The 25,414-nt window shown below is 41.0% G+C and overlaps 1 protein-coding gene across 18 annotated transcripts in view; it reads left to right on the top strand.

The window, feature by feature from the left end:
• Positions 1-25,414, top strand: part of LOC115114090 (discs large homolog 1-like protein) — a 281,300-nt gene that overhangs the window by 162,405 nt on the left and 93,481 nt on the right. For 11 of the 18 annotated variants that reach the window (XR_010461748.1, XR_010461749.1, XM_065013249.1 and 8 more), the window contains 3 exons: positions 15,967-16,136; positions 22,011-22,147; positions 22,999-23,158. Coding sequence is in view for 16 of the 18 variants with exons in the window: in XM_065013249.1 (XP_064869321.1) it covers positions 15,967-16,136; positions 22,011-22,147; positions 22,999-23,158 (467 nt within the window). In the remaining 2 variants the exon portion in view is untranslated. The remainder of the gene's footprint in view (positions 1-15,966; positions 16,137-22,010; positions 22,148-22,998; positions 23,159-25,414) is intronic. The other 7 variants (XM_065013253.1, XM_065013252.1, XM_029642056.2 and 4 more) reach the window with 1 other exon arrangement.

Raw genomic sequence — 25,414 nt, 5'->3', positions numbered from 1 at the left:
CCTCTGTCACAATATTCACCAACTCTAATAGCCCAATTCTTGCTGATTTACGTTCAGTAGCCTACCGTTTTTGCTGGGCGTGCAAGATCAAGTGCTCCTATGTGTGGTCTTAATTAGACTGTGGTGTAGGCTATATGAGCGGAGAAGCATGGGCAGTTGTCTTTAACTTGCCAAATATGATAGGCTATAGTTTTGGACTCCAACATTGACTGGTAATCTTCATTGACAACACATGTATTTTACTCTGCTTGCAAATCGTCCCGCTCCTAAAAGTTATGCCAAATGTAGCTCAAGTGAAGTGTCCACTCCTCTTTCAAAATATGTCTGCCATATTGGCTGTTATAGCCCAATAATACCAATAGCCTAATATAATGGGCCACTTGAGAATTTAATTTTTTTTAAACTACACTGCTCAAAAACATAAAGGGAACACTAAAATAACACATCCTAGATCTGAATGAATGAAATATTCTTATTAAATATTTTTTTCTTTACATAGTTGAATGTGCTGACAACAAAATCACACAAATGATCAATGGAAATCAAATTTATCTGGATTTGGAGTCACACTCAAAATTAAAGTGGAAAACCACACTACAGGCTGATCCAACTTTGTATGGGAACACCCCCTGAAATGGACAAAAATGAATGGGAAGTCATTGGCACTGGACAAACCATATACACGGTGCCCAATTCTATATGTGTCCGCCTGGAAAAAAATGTCCGGAGAAATCTCGACCAAAACATCCGGTCAGAGACCGGAGGGAATCGGTTCCCTTGTGTCGGTTTGACCAAGAATCAAAGCCGAAGCAAATGACAAGACTCTAGACATCGTGTGGAAGCTGTAGGTACTGCAACCTCAGGCCCATTTAATGTCGATCGCCTATAACAATGGGTTGAAGTGGCGGATGGATATATTTTTCCATTTTCAGTGATCAGATTTTCCTGCACTTTTCGATGAAACGCACGTTCTGTTATAGTCACAGCCGTGATTTAACCAGTTTTATAAACGTCTGAGTGTTTTCTATCCACACATACTAATCATATGCATATACTATATTCCTGGCCTGAGTAGCAGGGCGCTGAAATGTTGCGCAATTTTTAACAGAATGTTCGAAAAAGTAGAGGGTCGACTTAAGAGGTTAACCTCTAGTGACACCCCATCCCGTGAACGGGACCGCTGTGATCTGACACTAATTAGCATAACGCAATGGACATAAATCTTCCTAGAAAATCTTCCTATTCATGAAAATCACAAGTGAAATATATTGGAACACAGCTTAGCCTTTTGTCACCCTGTCATCTCAGATTTTCAAAATATGCTTTACAGCCAAAGCTAGACAAGCATTTGTGTAAGTTTATCGATAGCCTAGCATAGCATTATGCCTTGCTAGCAGCAGGCAACCTTGTCACAAAAATCAGAAAAGCAATCAAATTAAATAATTTACCTTTGATGAACTTCGGATATTTTCACTCACGAGACCCCCAGGTAGATAGCCAAAGTTAATTTTTTCCCAAAATATTATTTTTGTAGGGGAAATAGCTCCGTTTGTTCTTCACGTTTGGCTGAGAAATCGACCGGAAATTTTGGTCACGACCATGCCAAAAAATATTCCAAATTAGCTCCATAATATCGACAGAAACATGGCAAACGTTGTTTAGAATCAAACCTCAAGGTGTTTTTCAAATATCTATTCGATAATATATCCACCGGGACAATTGGTTTCTCAGTAGAAGCGATTGGAATAATGGCTACCTCTGTACTTTACGCGAGATTTTCTCCTGGAGCATCATGTGACCACTTGCGCAATAGCCCCCTACCGGTATTCTTCAACGTAAATGTGTAAAACTACGTCACAATGCTGTAGAGACCTTGGGGAATACGTAGAAAGCTGGTTCATAGCACATTCACAGCTCAATGGGGACTCATTGGCACGCAGCGCTTTCAAAATATGGGGCACTTCCGGATTGGATTTTTCTCAGGCTTTCGCCTGCAACATCAGTTCTGTTATACTCACAGACAATATCTTTACAGTTTTGGAAATGTTAGTGTTTTCTATCCAAAGCTGTCAATTATATGCATATTCTAGCATCTTGTCCTGACAAAATATCCCGTTTAAAACGGGAACGTTTTTTTTCTCCAAAAAATGAAAATACTGCCTAGAGTCGCAACAGGTTTTAAGTTGGAAAAATGGTAGCGAAAGGCATGCGACAGCAGCAAAGTCCTGTATGGCAATACTTTGAGAAGTTAAATGAAGTGGTGAAATGCAAACTTTTCCAGATGGAATTGAGGTACGGTAATGATGGTACCAGGGACGTCACCTGGATTCCCCTGTTCAGTCTATGCCATCAAAAGAGCAGGTGTTCCAAATGTTTTGTACACTCAGGGCCCTATATTCCACTAGGGCTGGGAATTGCCAGGGACCTCACGATATGATGTTATCACGATACTTATGTGCTGATACGATTTGTATTTTAATTATTGCGTTTGTATATGTATTGATACTGCCATTCTATTGCCATTTGATGTTCCAAACATTGTCTGTTGCATTGAGACGAGAGTGCATGAGAAAATTAGTTTTGATCAGTCGGAAATAAATACTGAAAACATGTTGGGTCACTATTTCAGAAGATGGAAGCTTTAGGATGAAAAATACCAGTGTTGGTACAGCCGACTAGCGCAAAATAAATATTGCGATATTGTTAAAAGGATATGATACGATATAGCGTCAAAAATAATATTTCAACATGTAACCATTTATTTCCCCCCCCCCATCAATATATTCCACCCTCAGCCAATGTCACACGCAGACGATTTTATCACATCATGTGTGCAGCGCATAGTCAATCACCGGACTCCCCTGTATTAATACTGGGTAATTTCAACAGCTGTACGCACAAAAAGGTGCTGCCTATGTATCAGCAATTTGCTACATTGTTATCAGCAATTTGCTGCATGTGCTACAAGGGGTAGTAAAACCATTTATCTTTGCTTCAGCAATATTAATCATGCCTACAAGTCTACAGAGGGATGGAGTGGTCTTCTAAATCAGTCAAACATTGGAATGACACCTCGAGTGCAGGACTGTGAGACTGCGTTGACAGTACTGATTGGCCAGGGTAACATCAGCAACCATGTTCTGAAATCCTGTCACAAGGAATTGTCAGGTTTGTTCTCTGAGCTGTTCAAACGCTCACTGAGGAAGCACACAATACCAGCTCTGTGGAAATGTTCCATCGTATGCCCAGTGCTCAAGAAGAGCTGCCCTGCTGTTCTCAATGATTACCGCCCTGTTGCATTAACACCTCTCATAATGACACGTTTTGATCCACTCCCACATACAAAACAAGTTTGGAGACATTGTAGACCCCTTCAATTTTCCTACAAGCAACAGAGAGGAGTGGACGATGCTTGTGTACTTACTACACCTGGCTCCTTCCCATCTTGAAAAAAGTGCAATGCCCAGATGGTGTTTGTGGACTTTCCCAGTGCTTTTTAGCCAATACAGCCACTTCTAATGGGCAAGAAACTTTTGCATATGAACCAAGTCTGAACCTCATTCTGTGTCTTTTATATATTTTTTGTCAAATAGACCACAATGGGTGAGAATCAACGGTGAGTGGAGCACAAAGAAACCCATCTCATTGCTTGACATTAACTTTATTATGTCTACGGTTTAAAACAGACTCAGGGACAGTTCTGGGACGACAAATCCAAAATTCATACAACCACTGCACATGAAATGTCACATCGTCTCCTGCTCCTCCCCTCCAGCATTTGATGTTGCCGGTTTACTAACTACGGTCCTGGGAACCATCATTATGCACACCTGGCATTCATTGTTACGCGCACCTGCGCTTCATCATTAAGCACACCTGGACCTCCCCTTTATCTGGCACTCCCTTAGGTTCTTTCCCCAGTCAGTATTGTTTTCTGTTCATGTCTAGACGCTAATCCTACGTTGTATCGTTCCATGTTTCTCTTTATATTAAACTTACCACCGGCTTCTCGACTCCCAGTGTCTACGTTACATTAATTAAACAATGTAAAAAAGCAATGAGGCTGATGCATCAGATCAGACCGTTTATCTTAAAATTGTTATAAAGTTTTATTTCTTCATATTATAAGCTCAAAATGTGTGCATGGCTGTAGGCTATGGGCTATGTTCCAAAATGCAATTAGCGGGAAAACGCTGTTCTCAAAAGCGCACCACATGCGCAAGCAGTTTCAAAAAAATATATATATATATATATTTTTTTTTAAAATAAATTCATTAGGCCCTAATCTATTGATTTCACATGACTTGGACTGGCCATTGAAGAAGAGTGGGACAACATTCCACAGGCCACAATCAACAGCTCGATCAACTCTATGCGAAGATGTCACGCTGCAAAAAATCACCTTACATCATTTCACAAATAGTTTCATCTTCACTCATTCATTTTATACAATAATTACACACAACCCTCATAAGAGGCACCTGTATAAACAGAGTTATGTTAGTGTGGCTGTATTGTCTTTCATCCTGGCAGACTTGTCAGGTAATTTTCAGGTCAATGCCTGGAGGTCAGTCAGAATTGGTGTCGAGGGAGTCTAGTGGTTTTACTACAAGTCACTACCTTCCACTATTGTAGTAGTGATAGGTATGAAGAAGTCTATTTCATAGCTATGTTATCCACGGAGGAGCTAACCTCACGACGGAAGTAAGCATTGGACCAGTCGTACGTGGTGTGATCATGGTTCATGACTTCTAATAACTTTCCTCCTGAATGGAGGGTTCTATTTATTAGTGGCATGTGTGTTAACCGTCAGAAAAGTGTTCTGGAGATTCCGATCCCCATGTTGCACTCTGAGTGAATCCTATGTCGCTGTTGTCAAGTTTAATTTGATTGGTTAGGTCACTAACCTTCTTACTGATTGTAGCTGGACTGACTGTTGTTGGTACTGGTACTCAAGGGGACCAGTTATCCTACCGATTTATTCTGAAATATTATCCTACCGGAACACATGATTAGAGCATTTTACTAGTTGTATTGTAGTTGAACCTACACATGGCAATTTATATATTTTTTGCCATTTGTTTGAGGTGGAAGTTCACTGGACTTCTTCTACGACCAGTGTGGTACACCTCAGTAATATCTTAGATGTGTTCTAAGATTGTCCCCGTCTAGGGGCCCGTCTTTTCCTCACTGTTCTCATAGGTGAGTTTACAACTAGATTTGTTTTATGCTCTGGCGGGCTTGTACGGTGTTGCCCGTAGTCTTGACACCGCAACCAGCCTCGATGAGGCTCATCAATGGTCTGGGCTACTATTCCTTCCCTTTGTGTCTCAGGACACCCCACCAGTGTTGGTATCTGAGGTGCAAACGAAAAGGTCAGACCCTATGGTACGAGTTGTCAGCAACCGCGTTATGAGAATGGTACAGCCATTTCAACCAAATCTCCTGGTGTTTGTGCTTCAAAACCCTCATTGGCTGTCGAGGCCTGTCAGTCACCAATGCATCCGCGTGTGGCAACCTCTTCAGTACCTGCGAACTGAGATGGGGATATCGGTCTGTGATATCGCAAAGTGTTTCACCAGTGGAAGTCATCGGGTCAGTTGCTGGACTGACACCATTGGTGTCATTGTAAGGGGTGACAGTCCCACACAAAGTGGAAGGTGTATCATCGGAAGCAGAGTATACTCGCATTGATATTTTTCTTGCTGAGACGGCCGCAGTGCTTGCGGAAGTGTCCGAAGGTCAAGATAAGTTCATCTCAACTACCGTATTACAGGACTGTAAGGAGGAGGGAAGTTGCTCATTCACAGAGACAGCTGGCTCGAAATCATGAAAAGAATGGTCAATCAGGTTGGCTGATGGAATGTGTCTATGTATCGTAATATAGGGTTCTAAATGTCTTTTTCCAAAGTGGTGCTTTTGACAGATACCCCTCGTGAATGACTGCGTTGCAGCTAGCGTTAGGGGGAGACAGTGTGGTCAGTGGAGAAGGCACTGTGGTCTGTGACCATACCTGGTTGGTTTTCCAATCCATCATTGGGAGTAACCAATCCATCAAGTCTGCTCCAAGTAGCAGGGGTACAGATTCTAGGCTGGTAACATACACAGGGTGAACGAGCGATACGTCCTGGAAGTGTAGTTTCAGCATGACTCTCAATGTGAGAGGCGAGGTAGTCTGAGTGAGACCTCAAAGTGTAGTGTCACATCGTTCCAGTTTTAACCAACATTTAGTTGGTTTCAATGCCCTTTTGAGATCATCGAACAATGTTTGAGGGATGAGTGATATTGTCGCACCCGACTCAATTAGTGCATGACAAGTTAAGCAGTTCTCCAGGTCTGTTTCCAGGTATGGGCATTTAGATTAGTGTTTAGTGGACACAAAGTGGAGAGGTCGTTCGCAAAGACATTTTGTGCCATTTCTGTTCAGATCAACTTTTCAGATTTTGAGTGGGCTTGGCTTTAACAAAACATTTAACCTTTTTCTTCGCAACCTTTGTATCAGTCTATAGACAAAGCCCGTGGGCTTGTTTCTTGATCAAGAGGGCCCTGGATAGGATCTCGAGTGAGAGCGGGAGAAATTTGAGTTTTAACATCCTTGCTATGGTTGTTGTTTCCTGCGGACCTGGTGTCCAGTAATTTCCCGTCTAGTCCTTGTGACTTTTACCATTTTCTCAATTTTCTCGCTATAGTTCTTCACGTAGTGGAACTTCTGGAGAACATTGGTTTATGTTTTGATCGTCCTTCAACCCGTTGTTACCCTTGTGCTCTGACACTTTGTCATTGGTTTCCCGGTTCTCTCCACCTATCCCTTTATGTCTACTGTTACCTGCTCGTGCTTCAGCGGTGAACTGCGGTATTAGACTGATGCCCATTTCGGATGGCAAGACATCAGGGCTAGATTGGAGAGAACCTTTACGAGGCATGGTTGATTCTGGAGAGCGTTGTCTGCTGTTTTTCCGCTAATGGCATAATTAGGGTTGGTATCACTGCTGAGGTCACAGATCTATCCATTTATGGGTGGAGGTTCACTAATTAGCGGGCGAGTGGAGACAACCCTCTCTGATAGCTTGCACATTATTAGAACATTTTGAAAGGAAAAAAGTTTGGTTTTGGAATACGTTGGGAGCTGCAAAGACGATTTTAATCTATTTATAGACATTAATGAACCATCAGTACTGTAGGAGTTGGACGTGAATGAATTTGAAAAAGCAAATACAATTAATGAATCAATAATAATGATTAATCATACCTGGATATGCTATCTGGGAATTAAACTTAACATTGGAAGTTGGCTCATCTAGGTTACTATTGCAAAGTTTAAAATGTCTCATTTAATAGGAAGAACCTAGAAAAGGTATGTTCGACAATTTATCTTATTAAATTGAATGAGACAATGATATCCAAGCAATTGGGATTGACTGGATTATCACAAAAGTAACCAGTAGTTTAAATGTTAGTGGGGCAAATTTCCTCAGCCTCCTGAGGTTGCGCCACACTGTCTGTGGGTGGACCATTTCAGTTTGTCCGTGATGTGTACGCCGAGGATTAACTTTCCACCTTCTCCACTGCTTTCCAGTCGATGTGAATAGGGGAGTGCTCCCTCTGCAGTTTCCTGAAGTCCACGATCATCTCGTTTGTTTTGTTGACGTTGAGTGTGAGGTTGTTTTCCTGACACCACACTCCGAGTGCCCTCACCTCCTCCCTGTAGGCTGTCCCGTCGTTGTTGGTAAGCAAGTCCACTACTGTGTCTGCAAACTTGATGATTGAGTTGGAGGCATGCATGGCCATGCAGTCACGGGTGAACAGGATGTACAGGAGGGGGCTGAGCACAGACCCTTGTGGGGCCCCAGTGTTGAAGATCAGCGAAGTGGAGATGTTGTTTCCTACCTTCACCGCCTGGAGCTGCCCGTCAGGGTGTCCAGGACCCAATTGTACAGGGCGGGGTTGAGACTGGAGGTCGACCGATTATGATTTTTCAACGCCGATACCGATTATTGGAGGACCATAAAAGCCGATACCGATTAATCGTAAGATTTTTTAAAATTGATTTAATAATGACAATTACAACAATACTGAATGAACACTTATTTTAACTTAATATAATACATCAATAAAATCAATTTAGCCTCAAGTAAATAATGAAACATGTTCAATTTGGTTTAAATAATGCAAAAACAAAGTGTTGGAGAAGAAAGTAAAAGTGCAATATGTTCCATGTAAAATATGTGCCATGTAAGAAAGCTAACGTTTCAGTTCCTTGCTCAGAACATGAGAACATATGAAAGCTGGTGGTTCCTTTTAACATGAGTCTTCAATATTCCCAGGTAAGAAGTTTTAGGTTGTAGTTATTATAGGAATTTTAGGACTATTTCCCTCTATACCATTTGTATTTCATTAACCTTTGACTATTGGATCTTCTTATAGGCACTTTAGTATTGCCAGTGTAACAGTATAGCTTCCGTCCCTCTCCTCGCTCCTCCCTGGGCTCGAACCAGCAACACAACGACAATTAGCGCACACTAACTAGCTAGCCATTTCACTTCGGTTACACGAGCCTCATCTCGGGAGTTGATAGGCTTGAAGTCATAAACAGTGCAATGCTTGACGCACAACGAAGAGCTACTGGCAAAACGCACGAAAGTGCTGTTTGAATGAATGTTTACACGCCTGCTTCTGCCTACCACCGCTCAGTCAGATACTTGTATGCTCAGTTAGATTATATGCAACGCAGGACACGCTCTAGTGATTATGATTGATTGTTTTTTATCAGATAAGTTTAATGCTAGCTAGCAACTTACCATGGCTTACTGCATTCGCATAACATGCAGCCTCCTTGTGGAGTGCAACGAGAAAGAGGCAGGTCGTTATTTGCGTTGTACTAGTTAAGTTTGCAAGATTGGATCCCCCGAGCTGACAAGGTGAAAATCTGTCGTTCAGGGGCAGAACGACAGATTTTCACCAAGGCAGTTAACCCACTGTTCCTAGGCTGTCATTGAAAATAAGAACGTGTTCTTAACTGACTTGCCTAGTTAAATAAAGGTGTAAAAAATATATATATATTTCCGATAGTTATGAAAACTTGAAATCGTCCCTAATTAATCGGCCATTCCGATTAATCGGTCGACCTCTAGTTGAGACCCAGGTCCTCAAGCTTAATGATGAACTTGGAGGGTACTATGGTGTTGAATGCTGAGCTGTAGTCAATGAACAGCATTCTTACATAGGTATTCGTCTTGTCCAGGTGGGATAGGCCAGTGTGATGACGATTGCATCGTCTGTGGACCTATTGGGGCAGTATGCAACTTGAAGTGTGTCTTGGGTGACAGGTAAGGTGGAGGTGATATGATCCTTGACTAGTATCTCAAAGCACCTCATGATGACAGAAATGAGTGCTACTGGGCAATAGTCATTTAGTTTAGTTATCCTTGCCTTCATTGGTACAGGAACATTGGATAGGGAGAGATTGAATATGTCCATAAACACACCAGCTGGTCTTTGCATGCTCTGAGGACATGGCTAGTGATGCCGTCTGGGCCTTGTGAGGGTTAACACGTGTAAATGTCTTACTCACGTCAGCCACGGAGAAAGAGGGGGGGGGGGGGGGGCCTGCAGTCCTTGGTAGCGGGCCATGTCGGTGGCACTGTATTATCCTTAAAGCAAGCAAAGAAGATGTTTAGTCTGGAAGCAAGACGTCCTTGTTAGTGACGTGGTGAATTTTCTTTTTGTAGTCCGTAATTGCCTCTAGACCCTACCACATTTGTGTCTGAGCCGTTGAATTGCGACTCCAATTTGTCCCTATTCCGATATTTTGCTTGTTTGATTGCTTTGAGGAGGGAATAACTACACTGTTTAAAATTGGCCATATTCCCAGTCATTTTTCCATTGTTAAATGCAGTGGTTCGCTCTTTAAGTTCTGCACGAATGCCGCCATCTATCCACAGTTTCTGTTTAGGGTAGGTTTTAATTGTCACAGTGGACACATCTCCAATGCACTTCCTTATAAACTCACTCACAGATTCAGCATATAAATCAATGTTATTCTCTGAGGCTGCCCAGAACATTTCCCAGTCCTCGTGATCAAAACAATCTTGAAGCGTGGATTCCGATTGGTCAGACCAGCGTTGGATAGGTCCAGTCACGGGTGCATCCTGTTTGATTTTCTGCCTATAGGACGGTAGGAGCAAAATAGAGTCATGGTCGGATTTGCAGAAGAGAGGGTGGGGGAGGGCCTTGTATGCTTCGGAAGTTAGAGTAGCCGTGATCCAGTGTATTGCCCACATGAGTGCTACAATCAATATGCTGATAGAATTTAGGTAGCCTTGTTCTCAAATTTGCTTTGTTAAAATCCCAGCTTTAATAAATAGTGCCTCGGGATATATGGTTTCCAGTTTGCATAGAGTCCAGTGAAGTTCATTGAGGGCCGTCGGGGTATTTGCTTGAGGCGGGATATACTTGGCTGTGATAACCAAAGATAATTATCTTGAGATAGTATGGTCTGCATTTGATTGTAAGGAATTCTTGGTCAGGTGAACAAAAGGACTTGACTTGTTGTTACGACTACACCATGAGTCGTTAATCATGAAGCATGCACCCCCGCCCTCCTCCTTCCCAGAGAGATGTTTATTTCTGTTGGCGCGACGCATAAAGAAATCCAGTGGCTGTACCGACTCCGACAACATATCCTGAGTGAGCCATGTTTCCGTGAAACAGAATGTTACAATCCCAGATGTTTCTCTGCAAGGCAACCCTTGCCTTAATTTCATCTACCTTGTTATCTAGAGACTGGACATTGGCGAGTAATATACTCAGAAGCGGTGGGTGGTGTTCTTCAATTTAGTGGAGTGTTTCCAATGTATTCTGATGGATATAAATTAGAATATACGTTTTTGACATTGTCTATTTCATTGTTGTCACAGGTGGGCATACCATCACTGTCATTTATTTGTGCAATTGAATGCAATGTGGCAGATTGACATAGTTGGTGAGATAGTATTTCACTGGGTGTTTTTTGAAGAGTAAATTGCCTGTCTATGCTCAGGATACGTTCTGTAAACGTCTTCATTTTTTCTTGTTGTCTTTTTTCTTTTTGGTGAACGCAATTATTTGACCACTAAGGTAAGCTTTCATTGTTTCCAACAAATGTTGATTTTTTTATTTATTTTTTCGTTTGAACTTAAAACCGATAAATGACAACTATATATATATATATATATATTTTTTTACATTTGTCACATCCCTAATGAATACACACACAGGTACAGTTGTGGCCAAAAGTTTAGAGAATGACACAAATATTAATTTTCCCAGTTTGCTGCCTCAGTTTGTATGATGGCAATTTGCATATAATCCAGAATGTTATGAAGAGTTATCAGATGCATTGCAATGAATTGCAAAGTCCCTTTTTGCCATGCAAATGAACTGAATCCCCCCCAAAAAAACATTTCCACTGCATTTCAGCCCTGCCACACAAGGATCAGCTGACAAAGTCAGTGATTCTCTCGTTAACGAGGACAAGGCTGGAGATCACTCTGTCATGCTGATTGAGTTTGAATAACAATTTTGCACAATTTTGCCTAAGAACACAGCCATGAATAAAGAATGGTACCAACACATCCTCCGAGAGCAACTTCTCCCTACCATCCAGGAGCAGTTTGGTGACGAACAATGCCTTTTCCAGCATGATGGAGCACCTTGCCATAAGGAAAAAGTGATAACTAAGTGGCTCGAGGAACAAAACATTGATATTTTGGGTCCATTGTCAGGAAACTCCCCAGACCTTCATCCCATTGAGAACTTTTGGTCAATCCTCAAGAAGCAAACAAAAACCCACAAATTCTGACAAACACCAAGCATTGATTATGCAAGAATGGGCTGCCATCAGTCAGGATGTGGCCTAGAAGTTAATTGACAGCATGCCAGGGCGGATTGCAGAGGTCTTGAAAAAGAAGGGTCAACACTGCAAATATTGACTCTTTGCATCAACTTCATGTAATTGTCAATAAAATCCTTTGACACTTCTGAAATGCTTGTAATTATACTTCAGTATTCCATAGTAACATCTGTCAAAAATATTTAAAGGCCCTGAAGCAGCAGACTTTGTAAAAATGTATATTTATGTCATTCTCAAAACGTTTGGCCACGACTGTACACGCATACTGACACATTGTGTAATTGTTCGTTATATACTCTCTGAATTGGCTGAACTGGCTTACTTAAGACCTTTAGGTATACAGTATCAGTCAAACGTTTGGACACAGCTACTCATTCAAGGATTTTTCTTTATTTTTGTTATTTCCTACATTGTCGAATAATAGTGAAGACATCAAAACTATGAAATAACACATATAGAATAATGTAGTTACCAAAAAAGTGTGAAACAAATAGAAATATATTTTGATTCTTCAAAGTAGCCACCCTTTGCCTTGATGACAGCTTTATACACTTGAAATTCTCTCAACCAGCTTCACTTGGAATGCTTCTCCAACAGTCTTGAAGGAGTTTCCACATATGCTGAACACTTGTTGGCTGCTTTTCCTTCACTCTGCGGTCCAACTCATCCCAAATCATCTCAGTTGGGGTCGAGGCCAGGTCATCTGATGCAGCACTCCATCACTCTCCTTCTTGGTCAAATAGCCGTTACACAACCTGGAGGTGTGTTGGGTCATTGTCCTGTTGAAAAACAAATGACAGTCCCACTAAGCACAAACAAGATGGGATGGTGTATCGCTACAGTTTTCCACCGGTCTAATGTCTATTGCCTGTGTTTCTTGGCCCAACCAAGTCTCTTCTTCATATTGGTGTCCTTTAGTAGTGGTTTCTTTGCAGCAATTCTCCCATGAAGACCTGATTCTGCAGTCTTTTCTGAACAGTTGATGTTGAGATGTGTCTGTTACATGAACTCTGTGAAGCATTTATTTGGGCTGGAATCTGAGGTGCAGTTAACTCTAATGAACGTTATCCTCTGCAGCAGAGGTAACTCTGGGTCTTCCTTTCCTGTGGCGGTCCTCATGAGAGCCAGTTTCATCATCGCGCTTGATGGTTTTTGCCACTGCACTTGAAACTTTCAAAGTTCTTGACATTATCCGGATTGACTGACCTTCATGTTTTAAAGTAATGATGGACTGCCATTTCTCTTTGCTTATTTGAGCTGTTCTTGCCATAATATGGACACAGCCTTTTACCAAATAGTGCTACCTTCAGTATATCACTCCTACCTTGTCACAACACAACTGATTGGCATTAAGAAGGAAACATTCCACAAATTAACTTTTCACATGGCACACCTGTTAATTGAAATGCATTCCAGGTGACTACCTCATGAAGCTGATTGAGAGAATACCAAGAGTGTGCCAAGCTGTCAAGGCTAAGGGTGGCTACTTTGAATCAAAATAGGTTTTGATTTGTTTAACCTCTTTGGGGTAGGGGGCAGTATTTTGACATACGGATGAAAAGCGTGCCCAAAGTAAACTAACTGCCTGTTACTCAGGCCCAGAAGCTAGGATATGCATATAATTGGCAGATGTGCATAGAAAACACTCTAAAGTTTCTAAAACTGTTAAAATAATGTCTGCGTATAACAGAACTGATATGGCAGGCAAAACCCGAGGACAAAAATAATTTCAGCTTACCACTTTTTCCTCCCATATTGCAGTTCCTAGGGCTTCCACTAGATGTCAACAGTCTTTAGAATAAGTTTCAGGCTGGTTTTTGGAAAAATGAGACAGAAATTGTAGGTGGCTCCCATTTTTGCTGTAGTGTTTCCAAGCGCTTGGAAGAAAGTGCGTTCTTTGGTATTTTTTTAAAGACTATCGATTCTCCCTCTTAAATTGTATCATTTATTTGCGTATTAGGAGACCTAAGGGTTGATTCTAAATGTTTGTCTTGTTTGGAAAAGTTTATTTTTGGGGTTCATTTTGTATGCATTTTGAAGGATGGAAAATGGGTGGATTATTGACTGAAGCGCGCCAGCTAAACTGAGTTTTTATGGATATAAAGGACAATTATCGAACAAAAGGACCATTTGTGATGTAACTTGGACCTTTTGGAGTGCCAACAGAAGAAGATCATCATAGGTAAGGCATTTTTTTATATTGCTATTTCTGACTTGTGTCGCACCTTCCTGGTTGAAATATGATTTTCATGTGTTTGTAAGCGGGGCGCTGTCCTTAGATAATCGCATGGTTTGCTTTCGCCTTAAAGCTTTTTTGAAATCTGACACGGCGGCTGGATTAACAAGAAGTTAAACTTTATTTTGATGTATAACGCATATATTTTCAAGAATGTTATATATTTGAATTTAGTGTTTTTGAATTTCGTGTTCTGTAATTTCACTGGATGTTGGCCAGGTGGGACGCTATTGTCCCACCTACCCTAGAAAGGTTAACACATTTTTGGTTACTACATGACTGTTTTGTTTACTACATGATTTTTTTTACTATATTCTACAATGTAGAATATAGTAAAAAATAAAGACAAACCCTTGCATGAGTCGGTGTCTCAGCTTTTGGATCCACTGCTTAAACGTGTAGCCTACATCCGTCAGTTTGGCATCCCTAAATGATCCCAGATTGTCTGGGGTCTTAGAAGAGTAATATGTTTGCGTGGTTAGGCCCCAGGATATTACTCACGCAGCCTACTAGCACAGCATAGAAAGGGGAGCATTGAGAGGGTGACTGTCGCAAATTGCAGACCTGGGTTCATATTGTGCCCGAATGAACACGACCCTGAACAGTAACACCCTCGCAGGTAACATAATTCAATATCCCGATAGTCACTGACAGACACAAGCTTCCCTGTGGACCCCACAGACACACCCACAGGGTCAGAGTGCTTGGGTGCCTTCATCACCTCATCAATATTACACTAGTCCCTGGCAGAAGAACTTAATACAGCCGTTGACAAGTGTCAAGATAAGCCAGAGTCACAATAGCGGACGTGAGCCAGTGACATTCTCCATCGACGGGGGAGGGTCAAATATGGCACCCGATGTCGGTTTTGGTTGCGCAAGTTTGAGAAAGCTCAAAGGGGTACAGGGTCAGTTGCATTTTATCTAGTCAATTTGGAAAGGTAAAGAGAGATCTGAGATATTTCCTGATGTTCTTGGTCATTTTCAAGTCATTTTATATACATACATACACGTAACTGCCAAAATAAAGGAAACCCCAACATAAAGTGTGTTAATAGGGCATTGGGCCCTTACCAGCTGCCAGAACAGCTTCAATGTTTCTTGGCATAGATTCTGCAAGTGTCTGGAACTCTATTGGAGGGATGCGACACAATTCTTCCACAATAAATTCCATCATTCAGTGTTTTGTTTATGGTGCTGGAAAACAGTCTCAAGTGCTGCTTCATAATCTCCCATAATTGTTTATTTGGGTTGAGATCTGGTGACAGACACCATTTTTAAACCCCCTATGCTCCTTTGAGACTACTCTTTCAAAGTCACAGATCTCTTCTAGACATGGTAGCCAAAATAAAGGGCAACTGGGCCTTTTTATACATAGTACAATGTTCTTACACTTACTGTCCACTATTACCTAAAGTAAGTGTATTACTCAATTTTTTATTTTTGTTGTCATTTGAATCTTTTGTTGGTAATTTGAAGCAAACTGGCAATTTACCTTTAGGTCTTGTGACTGGAAGATATGAGTAGGTCGTACATGCTCATGACAAGTGTTACAAAGCATTATACCTGCATCATAATGGATTACACCTGCACACTTTAAAAGTGAAGTTCAGTTTTTCGTAACAGGATGGTTCCACCACCCTGAAAGTAGTCTATGGGCCAATAGAAACTGTAATCATGGTTCGTTTTTCTTCGAACAGTCACTACAAACTGAGGAACCAATTGACTTTAAGTTGTAAAATACTGAACTTGTCCTTTGAGTAATGAGTTGGCTGAAATTATGATTGGATTATGGGACCCCACCCTGGCTTTAACTGTCATTCCTCTTCACCCCGGTGAAGGGTCAACGACGTCATCCTGCGGGTGAATGAGGCAGACGTGCGGGACGTGACCCACAGTCGGGCAGTGGAAGCTCTGAAGGAGGCCGGGTCGCTGGTGCGCCTCTACGTCCGCCGGAGGAAGCCTGTCTCCGAGAAGGTGATGGAGATCAAGCTAGTGAAAGGACCCAAAGGTACACAGCAATATCACAAGTGTTAAATCAACTAATAGTGTTACATTTAATTCAACACACTTATCCACACTACAGCGTTAATGCTACATTAAGCTTTTTTAGAGGGCCCAAAGGTAGTGTAGGGGAGACTATTTTGGAGTTGTTTCTTAAAATATGATTTACTTTAACACTGTAGTGATTTCAAAATGTCACACAAAAATGTACATTTGTGATGTGCTCTATCATCAGTCGTTGTTGCATTTGCTAATTAGCATTAGAAAACGATTTGTTTTAATCTCTAAATCAAAGTATAATTACACTTTTAAGCCTCAGATAAGATCAAAACAAGTTTTTTGGCTAGCTAACAGTCAACCGACAAGTTAGCTAAGAAGCTGTTTGGCTTGCTAGCCAGGCCTTGTATTTCCCGGTGCCACCAACGACCATGGTAAGTTGTATATGGGACAGTTGTAACACTGTCTTCAGTGGTAAACATTTGGTGTAATTGAACGATTAGGATTTTTTAAAACTGATATTTGGATGAAAATACACTAAGTTGACATTAACAGTTGACATCTGTTAAGCGTGTAATATTGCCCAGAACTGAGGATCCAAAATATTATATTTTTGCATTAGCATTACAAAAAGTGTACATTTTTCTGAAGTATTATCTTGGTTGCACTACCAAAGTTGATGTAAATGTGTGAATGTGTCTATGTAATTACATATATAATTTAAGTAAGGGGTGTGACGTACAGCGTTACACCTAACCCCAAGCATAGAACTCTTTCCAAATTAGTCTTGTGAAAACATACATCTTGTCAGAACAATAATTGTCATCAACTATACCTCATCTTACTGATAAAAAATTATGTTTAGATACATGCATAATGTTCTAGAGGTCAATAATCAAAACTGAGAGGTGGCAAAAAAAAGTAAGGCTTCCTCAATTTAAATAATTGATGGATTACAATTGACAAGTGTTACAATTGTCCCCGGTCTCCCTTACTTCTCTATAGGGCCCAAATGTAGTGTACTCCATACATTTCAGGGCAAAAGGTAGTGCGATCCATACATTTCAGGGCCAAAAGGTAGTGTGATCCATACATTTCAGGGCCCAAAGGTAGTGTACTCCATAGGGGTGTGAACGTTAAAAGATTTAAGCCCTTAGATCACAATATCTACTAAGCTAACAAATTGAATTTTAAGATGGTCAAATTTTGATTTTGAAGTTTAGGATTCCTGTAGGTATAAAAAAAGAAAAAGATTTAACATTGAATTTGGCCTATACTGCTGTAGCCCATAGCCCAACACATTTGTACATTGCAACACAGATGGTCAAAAATAAATAAAGCTTTGAAGTGTCTGTCCTATATCTGAGAGAACTCTGGGGGGGGAAAAAAACTTTTTAGACCCATGTTTGGTACTGTTATTCGTGACACCTTTGTTTTTTTTACCCCTTATGCACGTTGTTCCATTTCTACAGCCCGGTACTAGGTTACCTTCAGACGACTCCCCTGAAGCATGTGTGCTTTGTAGAGCAAAACAACCACCAATTTCATGTTTGTGAGAGCCACCCTTTTTATTGGTGACATATTAGTTTGTAGCTCCAACGGTTCTGTCTGGACAGTTGGTTTTGGGAGAAACTCTCTTCGAAATGACGACATCCGAGACAGTTCTGCTGTAAAGCTTGTGGATGTTGTAGAGCAGAACAACCAACACTGGTGCTCATGAGAGTCACCTTTTGTTGGTGGGGACTTATTCGTTTGTAGCTCAAATGGTTCAGGTTTTACAGTCAATTTCGTGACATTTTCTTGTCCGGATCCTCTCGTGTAGAAAAAGACTGCTTTCACAAGAACTATGTCGTTATAAAGAGGGGATTGAGCTGCAGCTGCTACAAGAAACATCTCTAGAATAAACACATGGGGAGCTATTCAATATTCAAAATGGTATCACCGTGTGACGCTAGGGAGTGACAAACAACTTTAGAGATTTAAACGAAATTGGGATCTTTAACAAAAAAAAAAAGAAAGATTCACCTTTCAGCCTAAAACACAAGGCCAAATATACTCCGTAGATGCTTACCAAGATGACTTTGAATGTTCCTGAGTGGTCTAGTTAGTTTTCACTTAAATCGGCTTAAAATCTATGGCAAGACTGTCTAGCAGTGATGAACAACCAACTTGACAGAGCTTGAAGAATTTTAAAGGATAATGTGCAAATATTATACAATCCTGTTGTGCAAAGTTAGACTTAAGCAGGAAGACTCACAGCTTTAATCACTGTTAAAGTATTGAATACTTATGTATCCTTTTTTAGTTCCGGCTGTAACACAACATCATGTGTAATAAGTCAGTATGAATATTTTCTGAAGGGACTGTAGGCCTAGTGCACCTTTCTTTCTGCCTGCCTGGTGGTCTACCTGCCTATACTGTGCGCCTCTGCTCTCTCGCCGTTCCTTGCTAGCTCGCTATGAAAGATGTGACGGGTTTGTTCTCAGAAGTACGGCAACTAATCAGTCTCCTCCGTTCCAAAAATCCAGAATCTTAGCAGTCTATTCTTAGTGGAATTTAATCTTGACTCTCAGAAATGGGAGTCGACATCGGGAGTCGATGTGCAAGGAGTCAAGGATTACTGTTATCATCGATAACAGTTGGAAAAATGGCAGAGAAAAGCAAGCACAACCACAAAGTCCTGTATGGCAATACTTTGAGAAGGAAGTGCTAACTTAGCTAGGTGCAATTGAGGTACAGTAATAGTACAACGGGTGCAATGCTTAACCATCTGAATGGGAAGCACCGTGAGACCCAAACTGTTTCTGGCAGCAGCATTGTAAATTCACTTGGAATTTTATGAATTTGTCTTATAGTTTGAGCTGGAAACCCATAACGGCAGTTTAAACATTAAGAAATGTTTTCATTTGTCACATCCGTAGTACTCCACACATTTCAAGGCCCAAAGTAGGGCCCAAAAGTAGACTGTTCAGCATTAGCTGATTACCTGATTACTCTAACCAGCTACCTTGCTAACCACGTGGAAACGTTAGCTAGCGCTAGCTACCTGATAAGCGCGATCATTATTACTAAGGCCTAGATAAAACCATGCTAAAATAAGGTCATTCTACTGCCAATGTTGACCTATGGAGATTGCATGGTTGTTTGCTCAATTTTATACATCAGCCACGGGTGTGGCTGAAATAGCCGAATCTACTAATTTGAAGGGGTGTCCACATACTCTTGTGTATATACAGTGCCTTCGGAAATTAATCAGACCTCTTGACTTTTTCCAAATATTGTTAGGGTAACAGCCATTTTCTAAAATTGATTAAATAGTTTTTTTCCCTCATCAATCTACGCACAATACCCCACAAAAACAAACTAATACTGTTTTTTTAAAATATTTTTTATTTTATTTTTTATAAATATGTGTACATTTTATAAAATAAACTGATCACAAGTAATTCAGACCCTTTACTCAGTACTTTGTTGAAGTTTGGCACACCTGTATTTGGGGAGTTTCTCCCATTCTTCTCTGCAGATCGTCTCATGCTCTGTCAGGTTGGATGGAGAGCGTTGCTGCAGGGCTATTTTTAGGTCTCTCCAGAAATGTTAGATTGAGTTCAAATCTGGGCTTTAGTTGGGCCACTCAAGGACATTCAGAGACCTGTCCCGAAGCCGTTGCCTTGACTGTGTGCTTAGGGTTGTTGTCCTGTTGTAAGGTCAAGAGCGCTCTGGATCAGGTTATCATCAAGGATCACTCTGTACTTTGCTCCTTTCATCTTTGCCTCGATCCTGACAAGTCTCCCAGTTCCTGCCGCTGAAAAACATCCCCACAGCATGATGCTGCCAACACCATGCTTGGTGCCATGTTTCCTCCAGACTTGACGCTTGGCATCCAGGCCAAAGAGTTCAATCTTTGTTTCACCAGACCAGAGAATCTTGTTTCTCATGGTCTGAGTATCTTTATGTGCCTTTCGGCAAACTCCAAGGGGGCTGTCATGTGCTTTTTACTGAGCAGTGGCTTCCGTCTGGCCACTCTACCATAAAAGCCTGATTGTTGGACTGCTGCAGAGATGGTTGGCCTTCTGGAAGGTTCTACTATCTCCAGAGGAACTCTGGAACTCTGTCCTAGTGAACAAGAACCTGATGGTCACCTCTCTAACCAAGGGCCTTCTCCCCTGATTGCTCAGTTTGGCCCGGCGGCCAGCTCTAGAAAGAGTCTTGGTGGTTCCAAACTTCTTTCCTTTAAGAATGATGGAGGCAACTGTTTCTGGGGACCGTCAATGATGCAGAAATGTTTTAGTCGTGCCTCGACACAATCCTGTCTCGGAGCTCTACGGACAATTCCTTTGACCTCATGGCTTGGTTTTTGCTCTGACATTCACTGTCAACTGTAGGACCTTATATAGACAGGTGTGTGCCATTACAAATCATGTCCAACCAATTGAATTTACCACAGGTGGACTCCAAGTTGTAGAATCATATCAAAGATGATCAATGGAAACAGGATGCACCTGAGCTCAATTTCCAGTCTCATAGCAAAGGGTCTGAATACTTATGTAAATAAGGTATCTGTTTTTTATTTGCAAAAATGTCTAAACCTGTTTTCGCTTTGTAATTCTGGGGTATTGTGTATAGATTGAGGAACATTTTATTTAATCAATTTTAGATTAAGGCTGTAAGGTAACATTGTGGAAATAGGGAAGGGGTCTGAATAATTTCTGAATGCACTGTATATGACAAATTCAGTCACTAATCTCAGTTAACTCGAACAAAAATCTCTCATTGTTGGAAATTCAGATTCGATGTCTCCACTCTCGCAAACAGAAAAGCCCCCCTATGCTTAGCTTCCTGCAAACTTTAGGTAAACATATACTGAAAAGACAAAAAAAGCATTTTTTTGCATTGCACAATAGCTATTTCTAACTATCTATTATCAATTTCATTTCCGTGATCATTGCAAAATAAATGTATTTACCTTTTCTAACTGTGGTTTCATACTCGTGATGTAGCCTACTTTACAGTAGTAAATAGATACACTATTTCATGTATTTTGCTCTAACAGTGCAGCATATTTTGTTTCTGGAAAAAGTAAACGCAAAAATGTAGAATTCAAATTATCTGTTTACAGGTCCACAACATTTTGGAATAGTTTTTTATTTATTCGGAAAATGTCGGACACAGCAAATGTCGAAGTTATCAAATTTGGCAACACTTCCAGAGTTCGCCATTGCTATTTCCTTTACAAACTGCCATGGCCTAATTCCAATACTTTTTGTCAGCATAAAAGATGAATGATGGGTGTTTTTCAAGCAAAGTTTTAATACCTATTCATGTGCGCACAGTTTCAGAACAGGTCTGATTTATAACTGTAAACATGTTACTTTGATAACACTGTAGCTTATGATTGTCAGCCCAACATCCTTTTTTACTGTAGCTTAGTGTCTGGTGAATGTCTGTTTAAATGTCACACCACGTTTTATTCTTTATCAAGTTAAATATATATTTAATGGCGACTGTTGCGCCTCACCTTCTTATTCATTACTTTAGTTTAACACCAGCTGTCATGTGTATTTCATGCTTTTATTGAGGTTAACCTGGTCAAAGGAATGTAGCATGAGTACTGGCAGTGTGGATTTGTTTTGTTTCTTTCCTCTTTTTAGCAAAGTAGCTTTAGTTAAAATCCCTCATTGCCATATGATTATACAGGCAAGAGAACAATGCCTCGGATTCCTAGGAAACATATCAGAAACACTTTTTCCCTGTGATTATATTGTTTGCTGGTGATGGGAATTTCATTATTGTTATGCTAATACAGTGAGTGTGACTTTTTTTTCAGCATACATATTTATTTTCACAGATGGGTTAACGTTATGAAAATTATCCTTGTCTCGTCCAGGTCTTGGTTTCAGTATAGCAGGGGGAGTGGGGAACCAGCACATCCCAGGGGACAACAGCATCTACGTCACCAAAATCATCGAAGGAGGAGCTGCGCACAAAGACGGGAGGCTACAGATAGGAGACAAACTTCTGGCTGTAAGATCACTATTTCCATTTCCATCGTCCTTCATTCCACTCATTTAGTTACATGGTCATTATTACAGATACATCAACGAGTCACTAATTAAGTACCTCAGAGCCCTTGCATTAAGGCTTCACCATTTCCATGAGACAGGATTGGTGGTGAGGGTTTTTTGACACATTGTGTTTTTTATGTTACTGGTACTGTGGTGTGTTTCCATATTTGAGTGTGCACCTCTCTGTAAAATAACGTTCATATGATATGTTTTGAGGGTGCACCTTTAAAGTGGAAATCTGCAAATGCCTCGTTTTTTTTTTTTTCTTCTGAATTAATTCAATGTTCCCCTTTATTTTTGAAGAATATAACTTACAAATGCCTCATGAACTTTAGTTCAACTGCCATCAGAACCTGAAATATAAGCTTATTCAACCCATAAGAGTCTAAGCCCTGCTCCATTCGGACCCTACAGACAATTTTGTGAGAAGAGTTTTTTGAGATGTCTCATGGTATGACAAACACCGCTCTAGCTCTCACCTTTTATCGCAGATGTGGAAGTGCGACATCAGCGGATGCGTATGGATTGAGACGTATCTAATGCAACAATGGTTAAAACTATAATGTTAATATCATTAATGCTCAGTTCTTACATCCATTGCGTTGTCTATGAATTTGAGTGGTTACATTTCTCCAGCTCTATCCCTCAGCTTTTTACCAAAACGGGTGAGGAGTTCGCTTCGTTTCAACTGCTGATTGCCGCATTAACTGTGTTTTACAAATGTGTACAGTCACGTTTGATCTCACATCAATAAGTGTAAACTTGTCCGAGTGGTCCATACAACATGTGTGTATATCTGTCTCTGTGCAGGTGAACAGTGCTTGCCTTGAGGAGGTGAGCCACGAACACGCTGTGACTGCCTTGAAAAACACCCCCGACGTGGTCTACTTGAAAGTAGCAAAACCCAACAGTGTCTTCATGAATGACAGTTTCGCCCCGCCTGACATCACCAACTGTGAGTTTCCACTTTGTGAGTTTCCACTGTCTTTCCCCTTTGTGAATTTCTACTTTGACTTTCCACTGCGAGTTTACACTTAGTGAGTACATCCCCTTTGTGAGTTTCCACATTTGATAAATTATTATGAGGGTCGTCCACCTCACTCCTCAGGTGAAACCTCTGCCTCAATATATACATTATCCTGCTGCCTACAGAATGTTATTCTAAAACAACTTAACCTTGTGAGTAGGAATTGGTATTGTAATCTGAGGGTTATTCCAATTGCCTCATATTTAAGTGAATCTCTGACTTAATGTCAACAAAAAATGGAAATAGCCAATAGCCTGTGTCAGAGAAAAGTTTGAACAAAAATCCCTGTAGTGACATTAACAGCTATTCCCCTAATCACATATTGTGGGGGGATAAGGAGTCCCCAAACGATCAAAAAACAATTTGCGACAATGATGAAATGTGGAAAAGAGAATAGCAGCACCCTGTCGTTTTCCCAGTACAGGGTCAGTAGGAGAAAGTGTGTCAGATGGCTGACACCCAATGGGAAGCGGTGGCTACAGCACCAGGCACCATATTGATTGGAACTGCTGGCTAGCGGCAGAGCCAGCGGGGGCACTAACAACCCACTAGAAGAGAGGGCTCAAACTCATATCGATTGGACACATCTGAACAAACCACCCCCTCACAGGACAACTCACACCCCCCCACATGCCCCCTGCAGCCATCAGGCCAGGGCCTAGCAAAGTGATTTTCTGAGTATTGACTATGACAATTCCATGTCAATTCTATCAACCCGGGAGTTTCATTGATATTCCAATTTAGAAATTGATGGAAAAAGAAATAAGAAAAATAACTGGCTCTTTAGTTCTGGAACTGAAATTCATAATTTTATTCATTTCCTGAAATCAGTTTAATTGGAATTGAATTGAGCCCCGTCTTTTTTAACCCATACATCCTTCAGTATTCTTTGAATGGCTTGTTTCAAAGTCAAAATCGAGGTGACACCCTACAATCCCTTCAGTGCAAGTAAGTGTTAGAGGACTACTTCGGTTTGCTTCTGAATGTTTGATTGTGATCCAAGGACAGAATGTGAATCCAATGTCAGATTACCGCTGGATTCAGTGTTGTGACACAAGGGCAGTTTGAACTACTTGAGACAGAAGATTTAACATTGGTGGTTGGATCAGAGTCCGTCTAAAGGTAGACCAAAACCATGTGGCAATGTAGTGAAGAAAGTGACCTTGCACTTGCACCTTTCACTTAGCTAGTATTGCTTCAGTAGACATCTAGCTGTGTATAATGTAAGCCGTCTCAAAGTGATCAAAAGCACAGCATGGTTAATCATCTTCTGTAGCAAAAGCAGTGTTGACTCAAAAGATTAGCGAAAGACGCCTATGATAAGACCGTCAGCACCATCACCAAGATGATTTGGAATCAGTGACTGCATCCATCTTGGTGCTCCGCTCTCTAAAAAGCCTTCTAACTAGAACCTAACTGACCCATCCAATACTATCATAGATTCCCACTGACAAGGATTCTGTAATGTTGTATGCGTCCCAAAAATCACCCTATTCCCTATATAGTGCAGTACTATTGACTAAGTCCCATGGGGCCCTGGTCATTAGAAGTGCACTATATACGGAATATGGTGCCATTTGGGATGCTATTGCTGTCATGAAGCACAGGCTTAGAGGCGTGAAGGGCAAACAGCTTAATGAAGTCATGGACGCTAGCATCACGTGGTCACCGCTGCTTTCTCCATCCCCACCCCCCACACTAATCCAGACGGCAATACACTAATGCAGAGGACAGGAGGGGAGAAATATGTATAATGATGTCCTGCCAGGATGCGTGGTGTAAGATCTGAGCCGGAGTTAATGAATGAGAAATAATTATGTTTAGTGTCGCACAGTAGCTCAATCATGGGAGGCTTTAGGAAAAAGGGGAAATAATTGTGCGGATGGGCCCTATGGTGCGCTACCGCATTCCCTCATCCTCTTGTTCCTTTTTATCATAAGCACCGATTGTGCTGATTGGATCAGAGAAGAGGAGGGTGGGAGGGGGACACACAAATTAAGTGGTCATCGAAGCGAGGGTTTATTTCCTGTTGCCTTTGAGAAAGAACGACAGTATATGCCCTGCAGTGTTCAATCGCTGTCTGTGTATTGAGGCCTACTGAATATTTGATATGAAGGGAAAGAACAAAACGTTGATTATGTCTACTGTTAGTGGGTCTTTGTTTTACCCAGTATTTCAATGAAAAATATGACTTCATGT

This window comes from Oncorhynchus nerka, linkage group LG9b, assembly GCF_034236695.1.
Source record: "Oncorhynchus nerka isolate Pitt River linkage group LG9b, Oner_Uvic_2.0, whole genome shotgun sequence".
NCBI lineage: Eukaryota > Metazoa > Chordata > Actinopteri > Salmoniformes > Salmonidae > Oncorhynchus > Oncorhynchus nerka.
Note: the sequence above shows the minus strand (reverse complement) of the source record. Positions and strands in the feature narration are given on the sequence as shown.